The sequence below is a fragment of the Camellia sinensis genome, chromosome 2 (assembly GCF_055761805.1).
Source record: "Camellia sinensis isolate YWXY chromosome 2, ASM5576180v1, whole genome shotgun sequence".
NCBI lineage: Eukaryota > Viridiplantae > Streptophyta > Magnoliopsida > Ericales > Theaceae > Camellia > Camellia sinensis.
Window position 1 is genome coordinate 183,309,210 of NC_138962.1, and position 26,396 is coordinate 183,335,605.

Consider the following 26,396-nt stretch of genomic DNA (forward strand, 5'->3'; position numbering starts at 1 on the left):
GTTGAACTGATATCCTCTGCCCAGCTGTCCTCCGTCTAGTAACCGGGGGTAGGGAGCGGTACACTGGTTGTCCGTCTACCAGATCCTCAGATCGATGGAGCCGATGACCTCTGATCCAGAGTGCTTGGGGAATATCTACCGGGTTGGAAGCAATGGTGCTAAACTACCTAGCAAAAAGATAAATAAAGCAGTAAATAAACAAACAATCGGGCGGCATAACTGCATAAAATAAACACATACAACACGCAGTTGGGCATTCACAATGCACAGTTTGATAAGCTGAACACACTGTTCCCCGAATTTCTGTTCCCAAAATACTGAATCTGATACCCGCGGATATAACTGATTCTCGAATTCTAATACCCATGCCCTTAGGCCTGATGCCCCAGTCTCGCAAACTGGTATGTACGTTCCTGTAGAGATACACTCTAAAAGCACATAGCAAGTAAGAAAGAGCCAAAACACCCCTATGTTGGGGTAGGGTTTCCCTGTCCTATTTTGTCAGGAGCTAGGGTTTCACTATGCACACAGCAGTTTCAAACAACCTAACATCGGGTGAGCAACCTGTCCTAGCTTGGAATGGTCACTATGGATCCGAATATGCACTAGGTCGAATGGTCGAAAAGGGTGCCCCGGTAAAACCAGGGTTTGTGTTCCCATACTGTCAGAGCCCATAGCCGGTCAGCCTTATGGTCATGCCTTGACAAGACAAGCCTCCGGCAAAACCGTTCAGGAATGGCAGATGGCAAACACTGTGTTCCTAGGCGCACCAATGCACATGCAATGCAAAGAAACACGTAAGTGAAATCAAAACAGGATATCACGAGTTCGAGTCAAGCTCTCTAAATTTCCCCAACAGAGTCGCCAGAAACTGTAACACGTCCGCGTGGGGACCTCGCTACAGTTCGGACTCGATTTGTTGTCACGGTTCTTAATCTGAACCAAAGAGTCCAAATCTGGCAAATCGTTTTGAGAAACAGATTTTTTTGAAAAGAAGTGCCAAACATGGACTGCTTTGCCAGATACAGAGTCGCCACCTAAATATTTTTTAATGGGGAAATTTAGGAAACCCTGACTCGGTGCCGAAGGCCACATGTCCGTCATCACCGGAGTTGTCTCGGCTCGGGAGCTTGGGTACGATCGGGGAAGGTCAGCTATGAGCACCCCCTTTCGCCCGGTCCGAAGACCGGCCTCTACTAACCATGATATCTATTTTTGAAAATGTTATGTGTTCTTATTCCGGTTATTTAGCCTAGAATTACTATGTTATGCGCGCAGCAAACAAGTATAGACTAGATTGCCTAATTTGGAAATAAGCATTGCATATCCGTTTGTTTTGAAAAGTGCTTTGGAATTTTGCTACTCGCAAGTAGGCTAAAATACGGATTTCAACGAGTTTTTCCAACTCAAGCAATCCAACCTTCACCCACAGGCATTCAAGCAATTTATCATATAAGCATTTAGCTGCATGGCAAGCATACTGTCATGGCAACACTCACACTCATACGGGATGCTAAAACATAAATACTTACATCGTACTTCGTGCCAAAACAGTAAACTAGTTAGCAAACATGCATGTCCTAGTTCATGTTAAGAATGGCTAATGCATCGCATGCAAAAATGCAATCTAGACAGGCTCGGCTAACCTAAACATGGCATGTGAAATGCGATCAACTATCACATATTCAAATTGTGAATTAAAGTACAAATGCAGTTAGCGTGATGTACCGAGCCTAATGCATGCAGTACAAATGCATGAATGCACGCATGCATAGCATAAGGTATGCTAATCTTAAAAAATGCCCTAGTCTACCACCATAAGCAGGTAAATAAAAGGGAAGAAAGACGTGAGGTTGGAAGACATACACACACTCACGCACACTTATTACATAATTGCCCTCGCTCGGAGGAACCAAATAAATATTACAGTCCGAATGATAAGCAAATAAAATTATTACAGAATTTCTAATTAGTTAATAGAAAGAATGCAAAAGAAAGAAGAGGATGGCCGCAGCCTCTGCCTCGGGACGCGCGAATGATGCATGCTCGAAACCCGGCCCGCCTGGAAAACCCGCACCGTACCTCTGCCACCTCTGTTTATACTGCCCTGTCTCTCTGAAAATTGCTTAAGCCCTGGAACAGGTTCCTTGCATGCTGCAGAGTGCCATCGGCTAGGGGGAATCCCCATCGGCAGCCCAGGATTTCCATCGGCTGCCTTTGGATTTATCGGCCGTTCAAAGATTGCCGGTCGGCACTAAATTCTGCCGGTCAGCAGTAGCTTCCTGCAGAAGACAGTTTTGACAGCAACAAAGAGTAGACAGTATATGGCATGGGGTTTCAGGCATATGTGAGCATGGTCATACTTTCCATCATGCTTTGAACTCAGGGAAGCATGACCCTCGATCCTCGAGCCATTAATAGTGCATGATAGCCCAAGGGATCAAGTTTGCCACTTGATATAAAAATGCATGCGACACACAAATGAGGGCCAAGGCCTTATCATGTCGAAGTCAAAGGCCCCGGTGACCGAGAGTTAAGGCATGTTTCATCACTTATGGTATGAACACCCCTTAACACTCACACTTGGTTTGACACCCCAAACCAAGTAATGCAATGCATGTTATGCAAACATTGCTCAAAATGCAACATGATAGCAAGATACAAGGCACACCAAGTGTCATGCAACTAATATGGCAAGCATGCAATGTTTTAGGCATCAAACATGGACAATTTAAGCAATGGAATCATCATGCTACAACACCTAATGAAGCAACCATGCAACAAACATGAAACAAGCATGCAATGGTGGCTTAAAATGGTAAAGGGGCAGACCTTCACCCACCTCAAAACAGTGGCAAAAAGTGTCCAAAAGTTGGACCAATGCTCATGCCAACAAGCAAACCAAAGGCCCTAAGGTTAAGGCACAAAAAAAAGAGGCAGTTCACTCCCACCAACATGACCACTCATGGTATGATTAAGACAAGTAAAAAATAGAATTTTACATGCAAAAAAAGGACTCCAAAACCTCCTAATATGACAGCTTTAATGGCTCCAATGGGATGCATGCACCAAGGCTTATTTCTAGGCATAAAAGGGTATACCCTAAGAGCATGAAAGAGGTCGCAAATGCAAGCATGCAAGCATGATTCTTGGACTGAAATGTGGTCCTAAATGATGCCAAATCATGAGGATGGTCAAAACTATGCATGCTAGAGGTCAACATACTCAAGGCTTACAAGCCAAAACACAAAGAGATGTTATCAAACAAGGCAAGCATGACTGAAATAGATGACCAACAGACTTCAAACATGATAAAATAATACCAAAACCTTCATGGAACCATGTTAATACATGCAAGGATTAAGGCCTAAACACAAGATACAATTCTAGGCCAAAAGGAGGAGTGTAAAGCAAGTATATTAAGCATGCAAATGAGTACAAATCCAGCCAAAAACAGAGATCACATATGACCCAAAACACCCAAAAAACTTCTGAAATGGGGCCAAAAATGATCAAGCATGCATGTTACTCTTTTGAGCCCAAAATGCAAGGAAACAAGACAATGAAGGGAGAGGGGTGTCCCTCCCCTATGCAAGACTTCAAACCACCTCCCTCACCACTGAAAATCCACTGGTTTTCAGTGGTGAGAAGACCAAAACACTTGAGCAAACAAAGCCTTACCAAAGAGGCTATGAAAATGGCCAAACAAGGCCTAAGGGGGTGAGTTCGAACTCAAACCACCAAAGACCCTTAATGAAAGTTCTAAAGCATGAAAATATAAGACTTTTTTATGTTATGCACAAAAACTAAATCAGCAAGAAAGATAGGCAAAAGACTAGTGCAAGTTTGGGAAAACTAAAGTAAAATGCTCACCCTTGAAGCACTCTTCAAGAACAGCCAGGGCAGCCTCCTTCTTTTGATCAAAAACAACCCAAAAACTCAAGAATCAACCCTCAAAGTCCTCAATCTCGGAGCAAGGTGTAATAGTGTGTGTATTGGTGCAAAAGTAAGGTAAAATCACACTTTTAGGCCAAGAAACACACACAAAGGGAGAGAGGGAGGGAAATATAGAGATAGGGTGTATCTATAAGTGTAAGCTCTGGTTTTTGCCTCCAAAGTTTCTAACCTAGATCAAAGAGGAGAGCCTTCCTCTTATAGGAGTCCCTCTTGCAAAGCTTATTCAACAAACTTGCTTAGAGGGACATCCCTCCATACACGTGTATGGAGGGAGGCAGAGTTGGTGCCAGCTATCATAGCTAGCACAAAATATCTCCATAAAGTAGATGAACAGTGGTCGGCTGCCCAAAAATGTCATTTTGACAAAATTTAGTGCCGACCGGCAACAAACAGTGCCGACCGGCAAGAAATAGTGCCGACCGACAATAAAAAGTGCCGATGGCAGCAAAAACCAGCCGGTGGCCTCTAGCCACTGCCGGTGGTGTGTGGGGATGCCTCATAAGGCATTCCCTGCCCCTCCAAGGCAAAACACAAGTGTTTGGTGCAAAACCAGACACTAAACGATCGAGTTCGGAGATCTTGAGGCAAGGCGTGTAGCCGAGACCTTCGGGAACTCCAAACGAACACAAACATGGATGACCACCGAGTGTTCAAACGGTGACGTCCAAGTCTTGAGGACGATCAAAAATGGGGTGTCTACACTTGCCTCATCGTAGACTCCGACAGTGATCCGGATTGTAGGTGTCGGAGAATGAGAAGGAGGAGGCTTTTGGAGTAGAGAAGAGAGAGAGAGAGAGACAAATCAAACCCAAATGACAAATATGGGAAGGCTAACAAATCACCCTCCTTTGTCTTGTCCTTCTCTTTGTCTTCTCCGTCTCTTCTTCTGTCTTCCTCCTCCTTCTGTCTTCTCATTCTCCTATCTGTTCAAAGACAAAACATAGGAGAAGAGAAAAAGAAAAGAGAAAGAGCGCAAAAAAAAAAAAAAAAAAAACCTACGTCGTTTTGGGTAGATTCGAGCCATTCGAGCCGAATTGTTTCGAGTTACGAAACATTATTGGTCCATGAAAGCCCCATTTACTAGACCATATTTTTGAAGTACAATTTTTTTAGTTTTTTTTATTTTTTATTTATTCAATGTGTTTGATTTCAGTTTTTTTAATTTAGTTTTTTAAAAATTGAATTTTTTATTTTTTGTGTTTTTTTATTTTTAGTAAATGTTTTTTAAATTATAAGCAATTTTTATTTTTTTGACTTTTCTAGATACACCTTACTTAGATGTATCTAAATAGTAAAATATTTGTACAAAAATATTTTAAAATTTTAATAAATACACAAAAATATGAAACTGTACTGAATTTTTATAATTTTTTATATATTTTTTGGTATTTAGTGTATTTTTTAAAGAGTTTTTTTTCACAAATATTATGCTTTTTGAGTTTATTTATGTTACGTGTGTCTAAAAATTTTTAAAAAATTGCTTAAAATATTAAAAAAATTTATTAAAAACATTAAAATACAAAAAATAAAAAAACATAATTTTCTGAAAGCTAGAACTAAACAAGCTGATTATTATTATTATTATTATTATTATTATTATTATTATTATTATTATTATTATTATTATTATTATATATAACATTGTTTGCTTTTTTCCAATGTAATGCAATTAAATTACAATTAGTGTGTTTGGTTTGAGTTTTTTGAATTAAGTATTTGAAAAGTGAGTTTTTGTTTTTCGTATTTTTTTACTTTTAGTAATATTTTTTAAATTTTAAGCATTTTTTTTTAATTTTTTAGATATATCTTACTTAAATGTGCCAAAAAAGTAAAATATTTGTAAAAAAATATTTTAAAAAATTAATAAATATACAAAAATATGAAAAATGTACTAAATTTTCGTATTTTTGGTATTTAGTGAATTGTTTTTAAAACAATTCACAAAAATTATACTTTTTAAGTGTATTTATGTTAGGTGTATCTAAAAATTAAAAAAAATTGTTTAAAATATTAAAAAAATTTAGTAAAAACAAAAAAAAAATATACGAAAAATAAGAAAGTAACATTTTCTGGAAAATATTTTTAGAAAACTTATTTTTTCTCAGAATTTTATAGTCAACATAGATATTGTTTGTTAGATCTCGACTAAAAAATTATAAAAACCATGATTTTATCAAAAATCGATTTCACATAAAAAGTTATGAAATTTTAAATTGTAAAGAATAAAAAGGACATTTTTGTCCATAAATCAGGCTTGTAGCATGAAGAACATGACACACTTATTGAACTTTTAGAATAATAATATCCGTTATTAATTTTTAGGGTAATAAATCTGTTATTAATTTTTTTAGGACAATAATTAATGATCTCATTTGCCCTTTGTCTCCTTCAAATCACCAAATAATGACATTATTGACTTAAAAATTTAGTAAATGTGTTATGTGATTTACATACGATCTAGTTTTATGTAAATTCTTAATAAAGTTCTAATGTAAAGGAATTAATTGTAACAAAATAATATTTTATGGTAGCTAACTGTTGAGTTTTAAAATTAAAGGTAATAAAATATAAATAAATCATAGTTTTGACTGTTTTATTGTACTTTATTTTATTTTATTTTTTTTGGATGGGTGTACTTTATTCCGATTATAAAGGATTTGGCCCACAAATCCTACCTAATAATGTCGAAGCTGTGAAAAACAATCATAGTCCAAAGGAGATCACAATCCCATGGATCACATTATGGATTAATTGATGCAGTTTCCAACAAGTTGAAACTGAAAATCAAAAAATAAAAATTTGAACTATTTTATTTTTTAATTAATTTTTTTTAAATTATTTAAATTATTTTTATCTTGTAAATGATTAATAGCAATTGTAGTGTTGAAATAAAATAATACTATAAATAATTTTATAAGTTATACCAAAGAGATTGGTGCATATCTTTGTATTGGGGTCATATCATAGTTGAATTGGACTGTTGATTGTGAACCAGTTGATGTGTTAACGTGCTCCTTAATCATTGTCCATGAAAAGCCCCATTTATTAGACCATGTTTTCGGAGTATAATTTTTTTAGTCAATGTTATTAATTTTTTTTTTTGGGTGTGGGTTGCCTTCATTCAATGTGTTTGATTTCAGTTTTTTGAACTAAGTTTTTTTAAAATTGAATTTTTTTATTTTTTTATTTTTCGTGTTTTTTTTATTTTTAGTGAATATTTTTAAAATTATAAGCAAATTTTTTTTTTTTACTTTTCTAGATACACTTTACTTAGATGTATCTAAATAGTAAAATATTTGTAAAAAAAATATTTTAAAATTTTAATAAATACACAAAAATATGAAACTGAACTGAATTTTTGTGATTTTTTTTTTGTATTTTTTGGCATTTAGTGTATTTTTTAAAAGAGTTTTTTTTTTTCACAAATATTATGTTTTTTGAGTTTAATTATGTTAGGTGTGTCTAAAAATTAAAAAAAAATTGCTTAAAATATTAAAAAAATTCATTGAAAACATTAAAATACAAAAAATTAAAAAGTAGAATTTTTTGAAAACTGTTTTATGAAAACTAGAACTAAACAAGCTAATTATTATTATTATTATTATTATTATTATTATTATTATTTAACATTGTTTGCCTTTTCCAATTTAGTGTGTTTGGTTTGAGTTTTTTGAATTAAGTTTTTTAAAAAATGAGTTTTTTGTTTTTCATATTTTTTTTTTAATTTTTAGTGAATATTTTTTAAATTTTAAGAATTTTTTTTTTACTTTTTTGGATGCATCTTATTTAGATATGTCTAAAAAGTAAAATATTTCTGAAAAATTATTTCAAAAAATTAATAAATACACAAAAATATGAAAAATGTACTAAATTTTCATATTTTTGGAATTTAGTGAATTTTTTTAAAAAAAAATTCACAAAAATTATACTTTTTAAGTGTACTTATGTTAAATGTATTTAAAAATTAAAAAAAATAGCTTACAATATTAAAAAAATTCAGTAAAAATAAAAAAAAACGAAAAGTAAGAAAGTAAAATTTTCTGAAATGTATTTTTAGAAAACTCAAACCAAGCAAAGTGATATTGTTTTTTAACAAATGAGTTATAAAGCAACGTGCACAATGTGAATAAATGTTAGGTTTAGAGAAAAGAAAATTCTTAAATTTTGTACAAAAATTAACAGTCTCATTTTATAAATATTTCCAATATATATGTTTGAGAAAATCTTAAATCAATTTATTTACTTATTACTTTTTTTTTTTTGAGAAACGTAAAAATCTTAAATCCATAGATTTGACAATTACAATCACTATCATCGCCCCTTTCATATTATGAGAAGAGTATTAGGAACACATAAGTATTTTATATAATAAAATAAAGACGTGTAACAACAGAGTGAGTCTTATATATAGATCTCACATTATGTAATATTTACCTTTATTTCATGAAATCTTATGTATTCTTAATACTGGTCTCATAATGGAGTCTTATAAAATCTTCATGAGATGTTTTATGATATTTTTTCATGATTCCTAATATTATTCCTTACCAATAATGTTAGGAATCATGAAAAATATATCATGAAATCTATCATAAAGATTTTTCTCTCTTGATTAGTGTGTGGTGTTTTATTGTATAAATAATCCAAAGATGAATAATCTTTCATGATATTTTTTTCATAAATCTATATTTCATTATATTTCATGATCACCTTACTACACACCCTCATCGTTTGATGTTGACAACCGTAGTTCGCACTTCACGGCATCCATTCCACTCCACTTTCGTGTCTCCTTGATCACTAATCCATACTTATTTCTCTCTCTATACATCTCTTGTCCTCTCATTTTATTTTTCTTCTCACTAACTTGTGTGTTATTTAGTAGAGATTTTTTTGTTGAAAAAGCAGTAAAAATTTACTGACTTATCACAGTATAATTTCACTTCGCCACAAATAAATGTCAAAAATTTTCATTACAGTCCTTTTGCCTTCCTCGTTCTTCTTCTTCTTCTTCTCCACTGCTAACCCAAAGAAGATGAAAAATGGAGTGGGGGGTCGCCAAAGAGCGAGGGGACAAGGAAAGGGTTGCAGTGGGATGGAGGTTTGAAAGAGTCACTAGAGGGAAAATGAGGACTAAGGGAGTCATCGAAGGTGAAAGCAAGGGCTGTCAAAGGAAGTATGCAGGGATATGAGTCCAAATGATATATTTGGGACTATGGTTTTGCTCAAAAAAAAAGAAAAAAAGAAGATAGATAGACAATACACATAAGGGTAAATTACACTAACACCCTCTGAGGTTTATATTTATTACAGTTTCTCCTCATATTTTGAAAATTATATCTCTCTTTGAGATTTAAAGTTTCATTACAGATTTTCCCTCAGCCTTTTTAATTTTTTTAAATACCAATTTTACCCTCATTGGGTAAATTTCATTGGCACCCCTCACATTTTAAAAATTACAATCCCCACCCTAAGGTTTAAAGTAGCATTACCAATTGCCTCCTCGGTTAGTATTAGTTGAAAAAAAAAATTAATTGAAAAAAAAAATTTGTTAGCAATTTTTTTAAATTTTTGTTTAAAAACCAACGTAAACTCATTTTTTGAATATGTTTTTTTTCTCAAATTTACAAATTAAGACAACCATTTATAAATAAAAAAAATTATCAAACAAGTTTTTATGACAATTTTTTAAATTTTTATAAATATAAATTGAAAACTAAAAACAAAATGGTTACCAAACAAGTCTCAGATGGTAAAAATGTCGTAAAATAAATAAATAATTAAATAAGTTACCAACGTAAGAAATGACTTATCAAAATATTCTTAGGCCATTTCTTAAACGAAATGAAAATTACTTTTTAAACGAAATGAAAATTATTATTATTTTTTTATTTCTTAACCAAATTAATTTTTTATTAATTTTTTTTTTTAAATCAAACCATACATAGCCTAAGAATCTTTTGATAAATCATTTCTTAAGTTGGTAACTTATTTGATTATTTGTTAATTTTATGGTATTTTTACCATCTGCGACCTGTTTGGTAACCATTTCATTTTTAATTTTTAACTTATATTTACAAAAATTTAAAAAACTGTCATAAAAACTTGTTTGATAATTTTTTTGGTTTATAAATGGTTGTCTCAGTTTGTAAATTTGAGGAAAAAACATAAATTCAAAAAATAAATTTACATTGGTTTTTAAACAAAAATTTAAAAATTTGACTAACAATTTTTTTTTTCAATTAATTTTTTTCCAATTAATTTTTTTTTTCTAACTAATACTAACCGAGGGAGCAATTGGTAATGCTACTTTAAACCTTACGGAGGGGATTGTAATTTCTAAAAGGTGAGGGGTGTCAATGTAATTTACCAAATAAGGGTAAAATTAGTATTTAAAAAAATTAAAAGGGCTAAGGAGGAAATCTGCAATGAAACTTTAAACCTCAGGAGGAGATGTAATTTTCAAAAGGAAAGGGGGAACTGTAATAAATATAAATCTTAGGAGGTGTTAGTGTAATTTACCCTTTCCATAATTAGGTGGGGCTATTCACAACCAATTTAGATATTTTAGGTTGTATTTGGTTGGGAAATTTGAGAAATGATTTGAAAAAAAAAAAGAAAAAAATTAAGTGAAATGTGAATAAAATATACTTACATTTCACCTAATTTCACACACATTTTTTATTTCACTTTTTAAATTTTTTTCCAAATCTCTCAACTAAATACAACGTCAAAGTGAAATTTGTAGTGTCATTTTCGGAAGTGTTGATTCAACAGCTGGCAACAAATGAGAATAAAATGATATCATTTTTTCTTAAAAAAAAGTAAAAGAAAAATTGAGGGTATGTTTGGTTTGCATTTAGGAGATGAGTTTTAGAAAAAAATTTCTAAAAAATTGTTTGGTTTGAGTTTTTTTCAAAAAATTTTCAAAATCACTTTCTCTCTCTTACACATCAATCAATCACTTTTTCTCTCTCCTCTCTCCTTCTCAATCACTTTTTCTCTCACACACATCTACTTAAATTCTCCCAAAATATCAAATCATCCCAAACTCCAAAAAAAACAACTCTCCCAAAATATACAACAAAACAAGCCAAAAAAATTTCTAAACTCTTCCTAAATTTTTTTTCAAAAATAACTCTCTCAAAAACAAACCAAACAAGTCCTGAATAACCCAGAAAGGATGTTTGGAAAGAGACTTTTTAGACTAAAATAATACTAAAAAATAAAATAAATTAAAATAGTAAAAATATCATATTAAATTTATAATTATTTTATTATTTTCTCACGGAGATCACATACTAAGGGGTTGTTCGGGGTGTCCTAAACAAGTGTACTTTTTGCCTTTTTGGACTAAAAAATTGAGAAAAAAAATATGGATGTTTGGGTTAATTTTTTGACTTTTTATGAAAAAAGATGTAATAAAAAATTATAAAAATTGATTTGTAAGGAAAAATTATGATTGAGAATTGTGCAGCCATAATTATTGACTTTTGATAAATAGTGTTAACTTTTTAATTTTTTTACAATATGTCAAACTTGTCCTAAAAATTTATTTCCAAAGACAACTATTTCAGCAAGTAAAATACATTTACTCATTTATTGTCAGCCATTGGATCGACAACTGAGAGGATCACTCTACAAATTTCACTCTAGAGCATCCAGACCCCCGAGATTGTGGTTTCGCATTCAAGGAAAAGAAAAAAAATATTCAAATCACACCATCTCAGCGCTATGTAGGAGGCTTTATCGATGTTTTATATTTGTTTTTTTACTACGTCAAAGAAGGTTTAGGATGAGTTTGGTTAATGGATTTTGGAAGAGATTTGGAAAGGAAAATTCAAAATGTGTAAGTCCCTTTCCAATTCTATGAAACCAAACACAACATTATTGTTTGTTGTTCTTTTGGATTAATTGATAATGTATAGTTTTGAGGCTTTTGAGTTAGAAATGGATGAGCTTTGGATGTAGCATCAAAGTTTTTGTTGTTTGCTTTCCTGTTGGTAGATTGATTTGTTCTATATATATATTATCTGCAAACCCTATTTTTCTCATCATGAAATGAGAAAATTATTCGAAATTGTTGAAATTGTTTTCTTTTCCTGTCTCAATTGATCTGTTTGGAAGTGCCCTGGTATTCAAATTATCCACTTTAAAAATTACTTTATTCATGTTTAAAATTGCATAAGAGTGGAAACATACTATATTTATATTGTAATTGTTCTGTTATATCTGTTCTGAATCTACATTGTTTGGGAACTTTTATTTTCATTCTAATTGTGGAACTGTGGCTTTCCATTTTATGTCATAGATACTTTTGTACCGGGTAACTAATCCGAATCTATTGTTTTATGTATATATTAATTTGTTTTAAGCTTGTCTTGGATTGCTAGGTCATTTGGTTGTGATATTAGCAATGATTGTGGGGCGTGAATCCTGATGGCGTGCAAGCACGTTCAGGTGAACTTCCCGGTTATATATGTCCTTGATTATTATCATTGTATTTTGCGCAATAGTAGTATGGCATGATAATTATTTTCACAATAAGGTTGTTTATGCATTAATGCTCTATCTTTTCGTGCCAAATTTACTGTAACATAAAGAGTAAATCAATGCACAACCAAGTGAAACGAAGGCAAAATTATAGAATTCATTTGTTTAAACAACATAATAGGCTGCCAATGAAATATTTGTGTAGTAATATATCACCTGAAGAATTGAAGCATATAAATGGCCAAAGGCTTTGTGAGCTTATTAGTACTCTATTGATTGCTACTAAAATTATGCAATAGGCTTGTATACTATTTAGGAATTTTTAATTAATGATTTACAACTGACCAAAAAGTTTACTTTCCACAATGTCATAACAAAACCTCTAAATGTTTAGAATTCGAGACATTCTTGGCTCATTTTGAAGAATCTACGCTACGTAGATTGCACAAATTTATTGTAAATTTAATTACTAGGCAAAATTTATGCTGAAAATTCGCTGACAATATCTTAGTAGATCTCATATAAACTTATGAAGAGTATCTTTTTTTATTATTATTGTTTTTTATTTTGTTTATCATCAATATCGAAGCCTCAAAGATGTTGAATCATAATGAAGAATGATTTGGGGGCTTCATTGTAGAACCCCTACTAAGATGGACGCTACTTCACTCCAGGTTGTTGATTCATCTCGTGTTGCTGATGCCTCACCTTTAGCTGATAATCTCTCTTATATGGGACGGCCCTGCAAGTTTAAATCTGAATACTGTGGGAATTAGATTCAGTTATGTAACTTTGGCAAGCCATTGAAACCTTGTGATCTTATGGAGTACTCCTTTATCAATCTTGAGAAGAAAGAATCATCTCTTTCCAGTAGTTTCGCTGGTGTGTCGAACTCTGCTATTCTTCCTGCTCATGGAGAAATAATTTCACTTACATTCATTAACCTCAGAATCAAGTATAAGGTCAATTAACTCATAAATAATTTTCGTCGAACACTTGGAGGTGTGTGTGTGAGAGAGAGAGAGAGATTTTACTTACCGTCACTAAGGATCAATACAAGATCACTATCTATGACGGTGTGGATTCTGTGAGCTATTGTGACAATTGTTCGATCTCTGAACTCTTGACTAATAATCTTTTGTATCACTCCGTCAGTTGCAGAATCAACTGATGCTGTTGCTTCATCTAGAACAAGAATAGTGCTTCTCTTTAGCAAAGCTCTTCCAAGACAGATTAACTGCCTTTGGCCCACACTCCAATTTTCTCCATTTTCAACCACTGCGAGACCAGGTTTTATTAGCAATTTTCACTAGCAAATCTTTACACTAGAACTATGGATAACAGAATTAAATGATGAATTTGACCTGTAGAATCTAGCTTCTCTTCCTTTGCCCGCACTAGATCACCTAGTTGGCATTTGTCGAGAACCTAAAAGATTATAGAGTTATTCAGTGTTAACGAGTTAAATTTTAACTATATGGAAATAACGGAGAATTCACATTGAGGCATAGTTCTCTTTTGCAAGTTTGTTAGTAAGCATCATAATTCATAAGCACTACACTCAGTCATTCGCAGTTTGTTTGTAGAAATGTGGCAAATTGGTCACACATAGTCTACATTGCCTACAGGTCCATCTTTTCCCCTTCCTAGCTATTTTCATGCCAAAACTTTACCTGATCATTTAATTATTGTCATTGAGCCATGCCATTAAACTGAGCTCCTGTAGTAGCCAGACCAATGTAATAATTTTTCTTAAAAAAATTCTTTTTTTCTTGAGTAGGTAGACTAATGCAGTAGTTAATGACAACATAAAAATGTAGTGCAAAAATTTGTGCTCGTATGATTATAGCTAACTGATGTAATGTTTAGAAGGCCAATATCTACCTCCCATATTTTGTTGTCAGAGTATTGCTCTAGTGGGTCAAGGTTTCCTCTAACTGTACCCTCAAACATCGTTGGGTCCTGTGGTATGATGCTAAGCCTTGATCTCAAATCATGAAGTCCTATCTTGGAAATATCGACATCGTCAATGATAATGCTCCCCTCTTTTGGTTCAACAATCCGAAAAATAGCCTGTATGAGGGTTGATTTCCCACTCCCTGTCCTTCCCACAACACCAACCTTCTTCCTTCCCGGAAATGTGCAGGTAATATGTTTCAATACTGATGGGAGATGCTCAGCATAACGAATCTGAAAATGCAGGCATTGCATACACATCAGGAAATGTTCACAAGTGAATAGGCTTTTGAAAGATTAGAAACTATAATATAGTGGAACTTATGAAGGATGAATGGAATTTTAAACGAGATTCCCAAATTCTGAATTTTCGTTTTAAATATTAAATTTTCTATAATTATTCAGATTATTTATGGAACTTTTGACATGAAAACATTACTTAAAGCATCTGACTTTGTTTTAATAAATAACACCTTGCTATAGAATCTAACCTGCAAGTTTCTGAAACAAATTGTTCCAAAATCTGGCCAGTTATTTGGTGGTCTGCAATCTTCAATCACCAAAGGTGCTTCACTGGGAATTTTTGAATACTGAAAAATTCTTTCAACTGATATCATTTTATTTTCTGCATTGCATATATTCCATATAACTGAAGCTTGCTGGACATTAAGATTAATTCCATATGTTACCGCCAACCCTGCAATGCCTGTAGAATATCCAATTCCTATTAACTTCTCTGCGAATGACTTTGTGTTTGTTGACATGAAAATAGGATACTGAATAAACCTAAGTAGCACAGACGCATACATGCGACGCGTCAATTTTAAAGAAATGTAAGACATGACACGCTTGGAACACGTTAACATTTTATATTTTTTTACAAATTTATTATATTTCGTATATCTGAAAAATTTATTCAAAATTAAAAAATAATGAAAAATATGTAACATAACACTAATTACATAAAAAAGTTATATAATTTATAGCTTAAATATCAGGATACCATTCACATAACAATTATATTCTAAAGAATGCAAAACAATTATAGAACATTGTTATATATATGATGTATTCATCTTATGATTGTTTCAAAACACATTTAGAGTGCCTAAGTTGTGTTCTGAAGGGATTTGTCACATAAGGAAGTATCCGTGAAGTATCACCAAAGTGTCGATAAAGTGACCGATATTATGACTATTTTTTTAATTAAGACATGTTGAAGAAGCGTCGGACACACTTTTAAAAGTGTCTGATATGTCACTCTTCCTTCACAGAAGTGTTTGTTCTGCTGAACTAGACATGTAATGTGTGTGCATTTGAGGAGCACCCACTCTTTGGTTGTTAATACCAAGGAAAATTGTCTAAGGAAGCAAAATATTCTAAACTCCTACTTTCTACATAACTCACATCAACAAAATATATCAACCTTGTGACCCCAAAAAAATAAAACTTTCATAAGAATTTATGATGCTCACTGGGATTGATAATTCCTTCAGGCAGGGTGACAAGCAAAACCAATGAGAAGGCAAAAACAAAATTAGATAACTGGTTCAGTCTGAAAGAGAGCCATTCCATTGCTGACACATTATGGAACCATGACCTTGAGTGGTTGTCAATAAGGCTGAGATTTTTATCAATGAAGCGATCTTTTTGGTCAAAAGCGCGGATTGTTGCTGCTCCTGATAGTGATTCTCCAAAGTGGTGGAGGATTGGAGCTAGTTGTATTCCTGATAAGCGGCCCAGTTCTCTTGCAGTTGGTATGTAATATCGCTGAATTTATTGCCAATAAAATATTAGATCAATGTTAACATATGAGAACTATCATAAAGGGCGGCACTTGAAAAGCTCAAAATGAGTGATTGTTTTTACTCTTTAAGGTCTGCAAGAAGTTTATTTGCTTTTTTGAAAATTTTATTGAAATAGTGCTAGAAGTTGTCAAGAAATAACCCTCTTTTATTGTCTTATTTTCATAATGGAAATGTTATTGTTGACTCTGTTTGTTACTAGTGAACTTGAATATTCAAACATTATGAGCGCTAGAAGCGAATTTCTGCCAATACTATTTGCTTTCCAGAGATCTCCATTTATATTTGGATGGTAAAAACAGACGTTGGAAGAAGTATCTTACTTGGTACCATATGCAGATTGCTGTTACTGGAATGAAGATTGCAAATACTTCCCATGCTACCTGTGACATGACAGCGATGGTCCCCAAAAGCTGAATTATTGAGAAAGCGCACCAACCTAATCTGTTTGCCATCTCCAAGTCTACTACACTTTGGTCTGTAGATGCCTGTGAATAAAGATAACTAGTTGTTATATGCTTTCATTTATTTTATGAACACAACATATAAGTATTGAAAAGAAACAAATGTATTGAAATTTATGGGATTTATGTTAGTGAAAATGAATGAGCAAGACTTATCATTAGCTGGAACTTCACCTTAACAGCTGCAAAATCAAAACTATCTTTTTCATTTGTTCTTTTTGCCGTTTGCTTTTATTTATACATATTTGTTATCCTGTCTATGATGGAGGTATGACTGACAAATTTGACTGCAGTCAGAAAGCAATGGTCAGTTTCTGGCATTACAATAATGGAGGACTTGAGGTAGTGTAGTTTCTATACCTCAAAAAGTTTTTACCTTCATGTGGGGCACTGGTACCTTTAATACACTAGTAATAGTAAATTTGTGATTTATTGATTCTGAATCAAAGAAAGAAAAAAAGGAAAAGGAAAGAAAGTTTCTTGATTCTCATGGGTGAAATAATGTCTATAAGAATTTGAATTTTCTTGATCCATGACTTTAGTAGCCATTGATGTTCCTGCATGGCTTTTTGGTTGAATGTGTCCTTTGAAATTTTGTTATCCATTAACTGATGCAAATTTTCATTGTTAGTGATTTTGGTAGTGTTTTGTTCACTGGAATAAAGGTGGAAATGTTCACTCCATCGGAATGTCCATTCTCATGTTCGGTTCACTAAAAAATTATAGAAAATGAGTTGCAAATGTATTCATCATTTACCATTACAAGGGAATGGTCATTCCATAGGAAGGTTGAGGAATGACCATTCCATGTTGTTCCACCTTCATTCCAATGAACCAAACACAACATTTGAGTTCAATACTTTCTATATCGTATGCCTATTTTCTTGTAATCTGTATTTCAGACATTGATGTTTTGTGAAGATCTGTTTCAATTGATGCTATTGATAGTATTTTCAGCTTTTACATGTTTTTGTTAGTAACTTTTAAGTTTTACTTTTTGAAGTTGTAGATGCAAATTATCATTCGACGATGATTCTTCATTGCTTTTAAGTTTTTCCTGTTTTACATATAACAAAACCCAAAACCTATTATTTTTCTCTAGATATCAATGTTGATGCCTGTCGCTTTGTCATTTCATCAAAAAATAAAAAATTAAGTATAGCTGTACGTTGCTCACCCGATTTAAGATTCTTCCAGTTGGGGTTGAATCAAAAAATGACATCGGAGCATGTAGGACACTACGCAGCATGTTGGTAAAGAGCTTTTGTGATGTCATAATTCCTGCTACTGCCACTAGCATGGCTCGAACCAGCACACAAAGTGAACTTCCAACAGCAAGAAGTGTATAAACAAGTAAAATGATATTCATCCCTGTTATTAGTTCAGTGCCACCTGTGGTTGGACAAGCCGATGCCATCCAATAGTTACTTGCTATTTGTAATACTTGGAATGTTGTCTGGGTCAGAACAATGATTGGAATTAAGGCGCCACCCTTCACAATTGTCAGGTAAGACCAATAAACTTCTTTTCCAATGCTTCCTTTCTCTCTCTCTTCATCCTTCACCAATTTTGCATCGTTTTCTGCTATTTCTACTATGCACAGATTCTGCTCTGACTCATGCTTAGTGTATAGAAGTTCTGCACTGGATTCATCATCAGGTATTTCATTTTGAGATGCTCTACTTGAACTTTCGACTGTTAGGACAGATTCTAGAGCTTGGCTATGAGCTCCAACCAAAATCTCAAATCCAATATTCTGTTTCATAAGTTCATCAAATGTTCCAGCTTGTGAGATTCTTCCATTTTTCATCACCTGTAGAGAATTTTGTTTAGTTATAATGGGATACCTTTTCATATAAACTGCAATAATCAATTTCGCACCAAAATCACCATAATTCTGAAGATATCCTTATTTTTACTCCAGATCTTCATTAAATATATTTACATGATTTGATCATGTAGAGAGTTCTTATTTAGATCAATATGAAAATTGCTTGCCATATAGTTTTAGAATGTGACTTTATTTTTCAGAAAGTACAGCTTTTTGTTTAAGACTCAAATTTATACTTGTGGTTTTAAATTTACTGTATAAATATGTTTCTTTTGTGGCCACGCTAAAAATACAAAATATCATGGTTCTAATATATGAAAAGGGAGATTTGTGTTGCTTATTGCATACCAAAATGAGGTCAGCTGCAGGAAGGAACTCGACTTGGTGAGTAACATAAAGTATAGTCTTTTCCTTGAGAATCCCCATAAGGCAGTCCTGTGCACAGAGTATAGAGAAATCAGTGCTCAAAGTTACCAAAGTTTGTTGAATCACATTAAGAGAATGAATGACCTTAGTTCTTAAAGTAGAAAAGACTCATTTCAAATACTCATTTCAAATTGTCAATCTTTAGTTATAAGATTCTATAAACTAACCTCAAAGAGTTGTGAGCCCGTATGGGCATCCACGGCGCTGAAAGGGTCATCAAGCAGATATATGTCAGCATCCTGATACACTGCACGAGCAATTTGTATCCTTTGCTTCTGTCCACCACTCATATTTATTCCTCTTTCTCCAATCTGTGTTAAGTCACCAGCAGAGAATAGCTCAAAATCCTTTATCAAAGCACATGCTTTGATTGTTCTGTCATAGTTGGCACTATCATATGGGTTCCCAAAGAGAATATTATCTTTGACATTCCCTGAAAGTATCCATGGGGACTGGGGAACGTAAGCCTTTGTACCGCTGATTTTCACTGTGCCTGACAGTTTTGTCATCTCTCCTAATACGCATGAGAGCAAACTGGACTTCCCTGATCCTACCGTGCCACAAATTGCTACCTTCATTCCCCTCTTCACTTGTAACTGTATTCCATCAAGAGTTGGGTTTCTCGATTCGGCATCCCAACTAAATGTTCCGCCATTGATTTCAACTTCAAATTCTGTTTGATCTTTTGGAACAAAGTCAATGGCATTCAACTTAATTTCATCTTCTTGGAGGAAAGATGCTATTCTATCTGCTGAGACTTTTCCCTGAGCAATTGTAGAGAGTAAATCAGGTAGATTGAATATGGGGTCTTGTAACATTCGGAATGTTGCTAATGCAGACAGGACTCGCCCAGCCGTTAGTGGAATCCCCATTAAAACACATCCCCCAAAAGTCAGTACAGAAATAAGCGTTGGTGTTCCCCAGAAGATAAAAGTTGTTGTTGCTGACAATCTCAATGACTTCCATATGCTATTGTATTCTGTTCTCCTCAGGCTTTCTAGTTTGTGAAGATATTGATTATCCCATGCTTGAAGTTTGAGAACCTTAATGTTTCGCAGAACTTCTGAAGTGGCTTTCATTCTTTCATCCTTGGCTTCCATGATCTTAGACTGGTATCTTTTCTGAATTCTTGTCAGTGGTATATTTAAAGCCATCACTGTCAAAGTTGTAGCTAATGCCACCAGTGACCCTAGTCCTAGAGTTGTGCGTAAAATAAAGATAGCTAAGGAAATTTGTATAGGCAACTGCCAGACAGTGTTCAAGTACCAGACAAAGTCTGTGATTCGTTGGACATCCACGCTCATGTAGTTGATGATCTCTCCACTGGTTCGGCTTTGGCGAGATTGGCTTGATAATAGGAGGCCCTTTTTGTATATTTGAGATGTCAGAGCAACTCTCAGCCGAAGGCCTAGCTGGCGAGCCCCAAAAATCCATTGTCTCTGTGCTGTTGTCTCAACTATTTTGGCACCCAGAAAACCTAGTGCAATAAGGTATCCACTTGCTAAACTTTGGGTTTTCTTTTCGTTTAGGAAATTCACAAAGCCGTCAATAAGGTATGGGCCAACATATGATGCTGCTGCACTTATCACTGCAAAAAATGCATTAATTGCTGCTTTCTTCCTAATAAACACAAACATCGCCTTGTAGATAGATGGCATTATCGTTCCATCTCTTTCCTTGACATGTTTTAGGTTTTCATCAAAGGCATGCGATAGAAATCGAGCAGAATCCCTGATGTAAACATCGGGGACTTCATCCTGGTTGAGGGGTTTTTTTACTCCAACTGCAAACAACGGATTCAGCCAAGAGAAGGTAACGAGTTGGAATAGAGTAGCTTTTCCATATAGACAGTTCCTTGTGCTTTCTGAATTCTTTTCATCTTTGCCATTGAGAAGTGGGTCTGTGATGCCATTTGGGATGTTGAAGACAACCCCCGTCTTCCCTGGAATTGAAATACCCAGTAGGATGGTGGATGCAAGAAGACCAAGCAATTCAGCGAAATTTTGTACTCTGAGGTGCTCGTGGTTTGTAATAATGAAATGGGCATCAAGAGCTGTGTGGACAAGAGACAGCAAGAAGCTGCAAGCCCACCAGGCTCTTAGAATCCACGGGAATTTGATGTACTTTTTATTGGCAATCTGGTATAGTGCGAACAATGTAATTGCCCATATTATAACTTGCATGATCTCTGATGAAAGAACTGTGACTTCAGCTTTGCATTGTGCTCCATTTCTATTTTGCAGTGTCAGCAACATCATGATATGAGTTCCCAACAATAAAACGGAGCAAGCTATGCTGACTTTGTAACAGAGGCCAAATTTCATGCCATCGGGGTATTTTTCTACACCTGTTACTTGTTTCCTGTGTTTGCATAATGATTCCACAGTTTTCCACACAAAGTGAAGTAGCATGATTCCAAGGAACCCTAGTTGCAGAAGTATGCTGGCATTGTCCCAAAAGCAGGGTGAGATTAGCTGTGGCCATCCTGATTCATACTGAAGAATCTGAAAATTTGCGACTATCACAAAAGAATATCAGAGCATGTCTCAAGAGGTAAAACAATATTCTTTGGCAATTTAGTTGATCTATTTTTGTCTACCTACGTTACATGGACTTGGATATGGATATTGCACGTGGGTAAATGTCAGGTTCATCTAGTTCTTATATCTAAATACACTTGGAGACAACAAAATGTTCATATTTAGAATACTTTTTTTAATTTTCCATGGTAGAATGGTGTGTTTAGAAAGTATCATCTAACATTTCATGGATTATGTAGAGTTTTATGCATACTCATATTAAACTCGAATTACTAAAGATGCTTGGCGTACAACTGGAGAGCAAGAAGAAGAATGGAGATAGAAAAAAGTGAAGAAGAAAATTTCTTCTTGGTGCTACATCATCCATACTCTTACCCAAGTATCGAGTGTCTAACATGGGTATTTTATATATTTAGAAGAGTTCATGTAACATAGTTGTTTACCATGCTTTTCTAGGTTTCTATTGCCTTTTGGTTGTTATTAAATCAATGCAGTGCAAATAACAAACTCAATAATAAACAATATGATTGATGAGAATTTTTTGCATTCACTCAGCATGAAATTTCATTTTTATCAGTTAGAATGTAGTTGCAACTGCTCATTTATGCAGAAGACTTTCAACTAATTTTGCACAATTCTGCACAATTCTGCAGTGTTGCCTAACGGGTGACGGAAAGATATCTGGCTGGTGGAGTGCATTTACGATGAATGGCAGTATATTGGAAGACACGAGTTTGCATATCCAAGTCTATATCCTGAATTATTTGGTGAAGTACATCTTCCCCTTCTCTCTATATCTAGTTTCCAAAATCCTTGTGGGTTATTATTTGTATTTTAGTTAATATTGAAGCCATTGATATTGAATATTTTGCTGAAATCCTAAATTGACCTGGCATCTATAAACTCTTTCAGTATTTGAGACTACTTGTTGAATTTTCCCCCCCTTGATTGCTCAAATGCAATATTTTGAGACCTTTCTAATTAGGCTAGTACTGAAGTATCCTTTTATCTTGGAGTTGGATCTCACTTAGGTCTATTTGTCCTCTAGATCACAAACTTTTTGATGCTAAGGTCCACCAACTAATAATGGTCTTTATGTATCACATATCTAATACATTTATCTATATGTATGAATCATGCCCCTAGTTATCCCATCTAAACTAGGTTAGGTTCCAACATTTATCAATAACTATGCACGGTTAAGAATGCTTGGGGTTAGAATTTTACATGAATCTTGAACAATAATTAGTGTTTGACTCTGAAATAAAGTAATAAACCCAGTTGGAAAACCCAATTATACCTGGGTTTTTTCAATGCTCCTAACTAGAATTCCAAATTGAATGAAATTAGGAAAAGGAAAATTTATTCAATTTATTAATTACGAGTGTTCTTTCTGCAGCTGTTAACATTTGTCTTACAAAATATTCATAAGAGTCATTTCATACATGCATACATCTATAGAGGATTAGTACTATGTTTGGTAGGCGAGATAGGGAAGGGAAAAGAAGATAAAATAGAAGAAAAAAGGGTAAATTACATTGATCTCTCTTGAAGTTTGGAGAAAATACAGTAAGCTCCACAAATTTAGCATAATTACATCATATTCCTTTAAGTTTTAATTCATATAACACTTGATTCCCTTTTCATTAGAAACTTATTAGTCATATGTATGAAAAAATAATGATGTCATATTTTTTACATTGAAATGTGTATTTTACATTGTGTATCTTTATGTTTTCATACATTTGAATTAGTTTGTCTCTATAACTTTATTAAAAAGGAGATCAATGTAATTATATAAAAATTATGGAGTTTGCAGTATTTTTTTCAAACCTCAAGAGATGTTAGGTCATGTTTGTTTGGCTCCATAGGTGGGGGGATTGGACTATCAATCTTGTGGGTCCTACATAGCCTATGTTTGGTTGACAAAAATAGAAGGGGACTAGTAGTCCCATGGGACTATGAATACCTCACATAGGGGGATGAACTTGGTTAGATTTTGGATGGGATTAGGAAAATAGTGAGGGGATTGAGTCTATTTTATATATAAAAATATATATATATATATATATTTTACCAAGTGCACCTGTTTGTTTTAATATTTGTTCTAATTTTTTTTAATATAGAAATAATTTATTTATTTATTTTATATAAAAATAATTTAACAATCTCATCACTAATCATCTCCAATACTATTATCAAAACAAACACACTTTTACTTATTCCCGTCACTAATAATTCCTATATTAACAATCTCTTCACTAACAATCCCATCCAACTTAATCACGCCAAACAAACGTGGCTTGTGTAATTTACCCAAGAAACAATTATGTACTGAAAACAAAGGGTAGAAAAGGGCCATGAATTTAATCTGAATATTTTAAATACTGAATATATATATATATATATATATTTTTAAGAAACCTAACTTTATACAGTAATATTGTACGCCAAATGCTATAAAGCTCAAAACATATAATTACTTGTTGAAAACAAATGTTTTAAATATCAATCCATATACTTAATAAATAAGCACTCACAGAGTGAAATCATAGAGGAAAAAGAAAGAAAAAATATGTGCATACATACTCTTTTTCATATACATATAAATATTTTATGTTGCTTGTGTTTTGAGATCTAATATATGATTGGAAAAATTTTAAAACACAGAAACTGATGGTTGAACCAAACACAACTCTATCAGACGAGACGTATTTTGCTTTTTTGTTGATCTTATACTTATGTGAGAGGATTGTATCTGGTTTTGTGATTAGTTTTTGTACGAGTAAAAGAATTGTTATACAAGTAAATGTTTAAAGTGGTGAAAAAGGTAGTTGAGAGGAATGAGAGAGAGCTTACTAGCAGGCCAGCCTGAATTGAACATTGCTTCCAAAACCATATCCTTCAAACTCCAGCTTAAACCTCCTCCACACACTTAGTGCTTTATGAATGAATGAATGAATGAATGCATACAACAAAATCAAACTGTGAAAGCTTGACAATGATGATGATATGTAGTGAGCGTCTATGACTAAAACAGAGAAAGCTTAGTCAGCAACACCTAACATGCTGGAGAGAGAGAAAGAGAGAGAGAGAGAGAGCATATTTTTGGGATCAAACAGGGGGAGGTCTATGACAAATAAGTACCCGCAGAAAGAGAAAGAAAATTACTATACAAATAGGAATTTGTAAGTATATGTTATGCTGTCATGTAGAGAGAGCGAGAGAGAGAGAAAGGGGGGGGATGGCACGTGACGGTAATTTGGAAGGCGATCATTTGGCCGTTTGTTTGAATTCTAGTGGAGCTTATTTATATGTTTTATTAGGGTTTGGCTCGGCATGTGAGAAGCAAACAAATAATTTGGAGAGAGTTATCTTTAAATTTTCTTTTGTAGGATTTGTTTTTTTAAATATCTTTTACAAAATATAAAATATATATATATATATATATATATATATATATATTTTATGTAGTTGTAACTTTGAAAAATGATATGGCAACAGTTATAATGGTGATACTAGTAGTGTTGGTGTAGTGGTGATAGCGATGCTGATATGGTGGTAATGGTGGTGATTGTGTAGTGGTGGAGGCGGTGATAGTGGTCGGAGGCAACGCATGTAGCAGGGATATTCTTATTCAATTGAATATTCTAATTTTGATTACCTTTGTGTATAGGCAATTTGTGTGTTTAAATATTTCACTTACTAAATTTTGAACAACATAGTGTGAATACCCATTTCTTAAATTTTAAATGAGAATGTTATGTTCTATTTGATTCATTTTCTTTTTTAATATTCCATTAGATCATGTTTAAGGTAATATGACGAAATCACCCTTTTAAACTTTTTATGTGTGTTTCTATTTTGAAACTAACATGCAATAAAAAATAATAATAGTCTCTCATTTCAGGAAGAAAATTTCTCTCTTATTCTAAGAAGAAAATCTCTTCCTTATTTCATGGAAAAAAAATCTCTCATTTTCTATTATTTTAAGGATAAAATATCACATTTTGAAAATCTTAAATCGTCTACCTTACTCCGACATGAAGAAGCAACGGTTCACATCGATTGAAGTGTAGACACTGTGAACATCCACATTGCTGGTGGTTACTTATATTTGTATACATATAACAATTGATTTAATATAAGTTGTGGTAAAGAAATGTTAATGTGAACTTTCACATTACAAATGTATGTTGGTAAAAAAAAAACACATTAATATTGTTTGTGCTTGTATGACTATTTCTGAATGTGAATATTAACATTGATTAATAATGTGATGGTCACAACACCAATTGCAAAACATTACAATGTAATAATTCACAACAAGTAATGACTCCTTATAATATGAATATTCACACCATGTAATAATTATGCAAAATTCATACAATAATCAGTGATATATAAACATTCACATTATGCAATAACTATGCAATCATTGCTTTGCATTGCACGTAATGCAACCATCACGTGTTTTAATGTTGAAGTTCACATCATAAAATGTAAAATATTAAAATATAATAATCGACTACAATAATAACTTTAGTGAATGTGAATGTTCACATTCACTGAAATACCCATCCAATAAGAATATACACACTGATATATGAAGGTATTCATTTTCTACAAAAACACAAAAATAAGGAAGAGAATACTCACATTATAACCACATAATACCATAAACATGAAATAACCAATGATATGTTACATCTTGAAAAAAATAGCTATGTCCATATTTTGCACCGCTAATCCCAAACTGAAAGCTTTATTGCCATCATTACACATCATACATTAGATAAGTTCAAATTCACACCATCAAATATAATAGTAATAAACAACATATAAACATTCCCCCATAATCATATAACCAATAATATGTAAACGTTCACATTGTTCAAGCAATGTGAACATTCACAATATCCAA

At 33.2% G+C, this 26,396-nt stretch overlaps 1 protein-coding gene and 1 long non-coding RNA gene across 3 annotated transcripts; one reads left to right on the top strand and one right to left on the bottom strand.

Moving 5' to 3' along the window:
• Nucleotides 1–11,558: 11,558 nt before the first annotated feature.
• LOC114280896 (uncharacterized) lies at nucleotides 11,559–22,396 on the top strand. 2 transcript variants are annotated; one of them, XR_014362184.1, is made up of 7 exons: nucleotides 11,559–11,806; nucleotides 12,351–12,417; nucleotides 16,551–18,182; nucleotides 18,279–21,073; nucleotides 21,176–21,265; nucleotides 21,362–21,485; nucleotides 22,126–22,396. It is a non-coding gene; the product is annotated as an uncharacterized LOC114280896 (long non-coding RNA). The 2 variants fall into 2 exon arrangements; XR_003635735.2 differs by lacking the exons at nucleotides 21,176–21,265; nucleotides 21,362–21,485; nucleotides 22,126–22,396 and adding an exon at nucleotides 15,907–16,163 and having other exon boundaries at nucleotides 11,572–11,806; nucleotides 18,279–18,415.
• LOC114280895 (putative ABC transporter C family member 15) lies at nucleotides 12,867–24,835 on the bottom strand. The gene is made up of 11 exons (XM_028223302.2): nucleotides 24,332–24,835; nucleotides 19,100–21,450; nucleotides 18,855–18,941; nucleotides 17,853–18,488; nucleotides 16,535–16,699; nucleotides 15,882–16,176; nucleotides 14,898–15,112; nucleotides 14,335–14,640; nucleotides 13,815–13,878; nucleotides 13,489–13,728; nucleotides 12,867–13,356 (listed from the first exon to the last, which is right to left on the bottom strand). The coding sequence occupies exons 1-11, from the start codon at nucleotides 24,369–24,371 to the stop codon at nucleotides 13,229–13,231; spliced, it is 4,527 nt and encodes a 1,508-aa protein (XP_028079103.1). The 5' UTR covers nucleotides 24,372–24,835; the 3' UTR covers nucleotides 12,867–13,228.
• Between the last annotated feature and the right edge of the window lie 1,561 nt (nucleotides 24,836–26,396).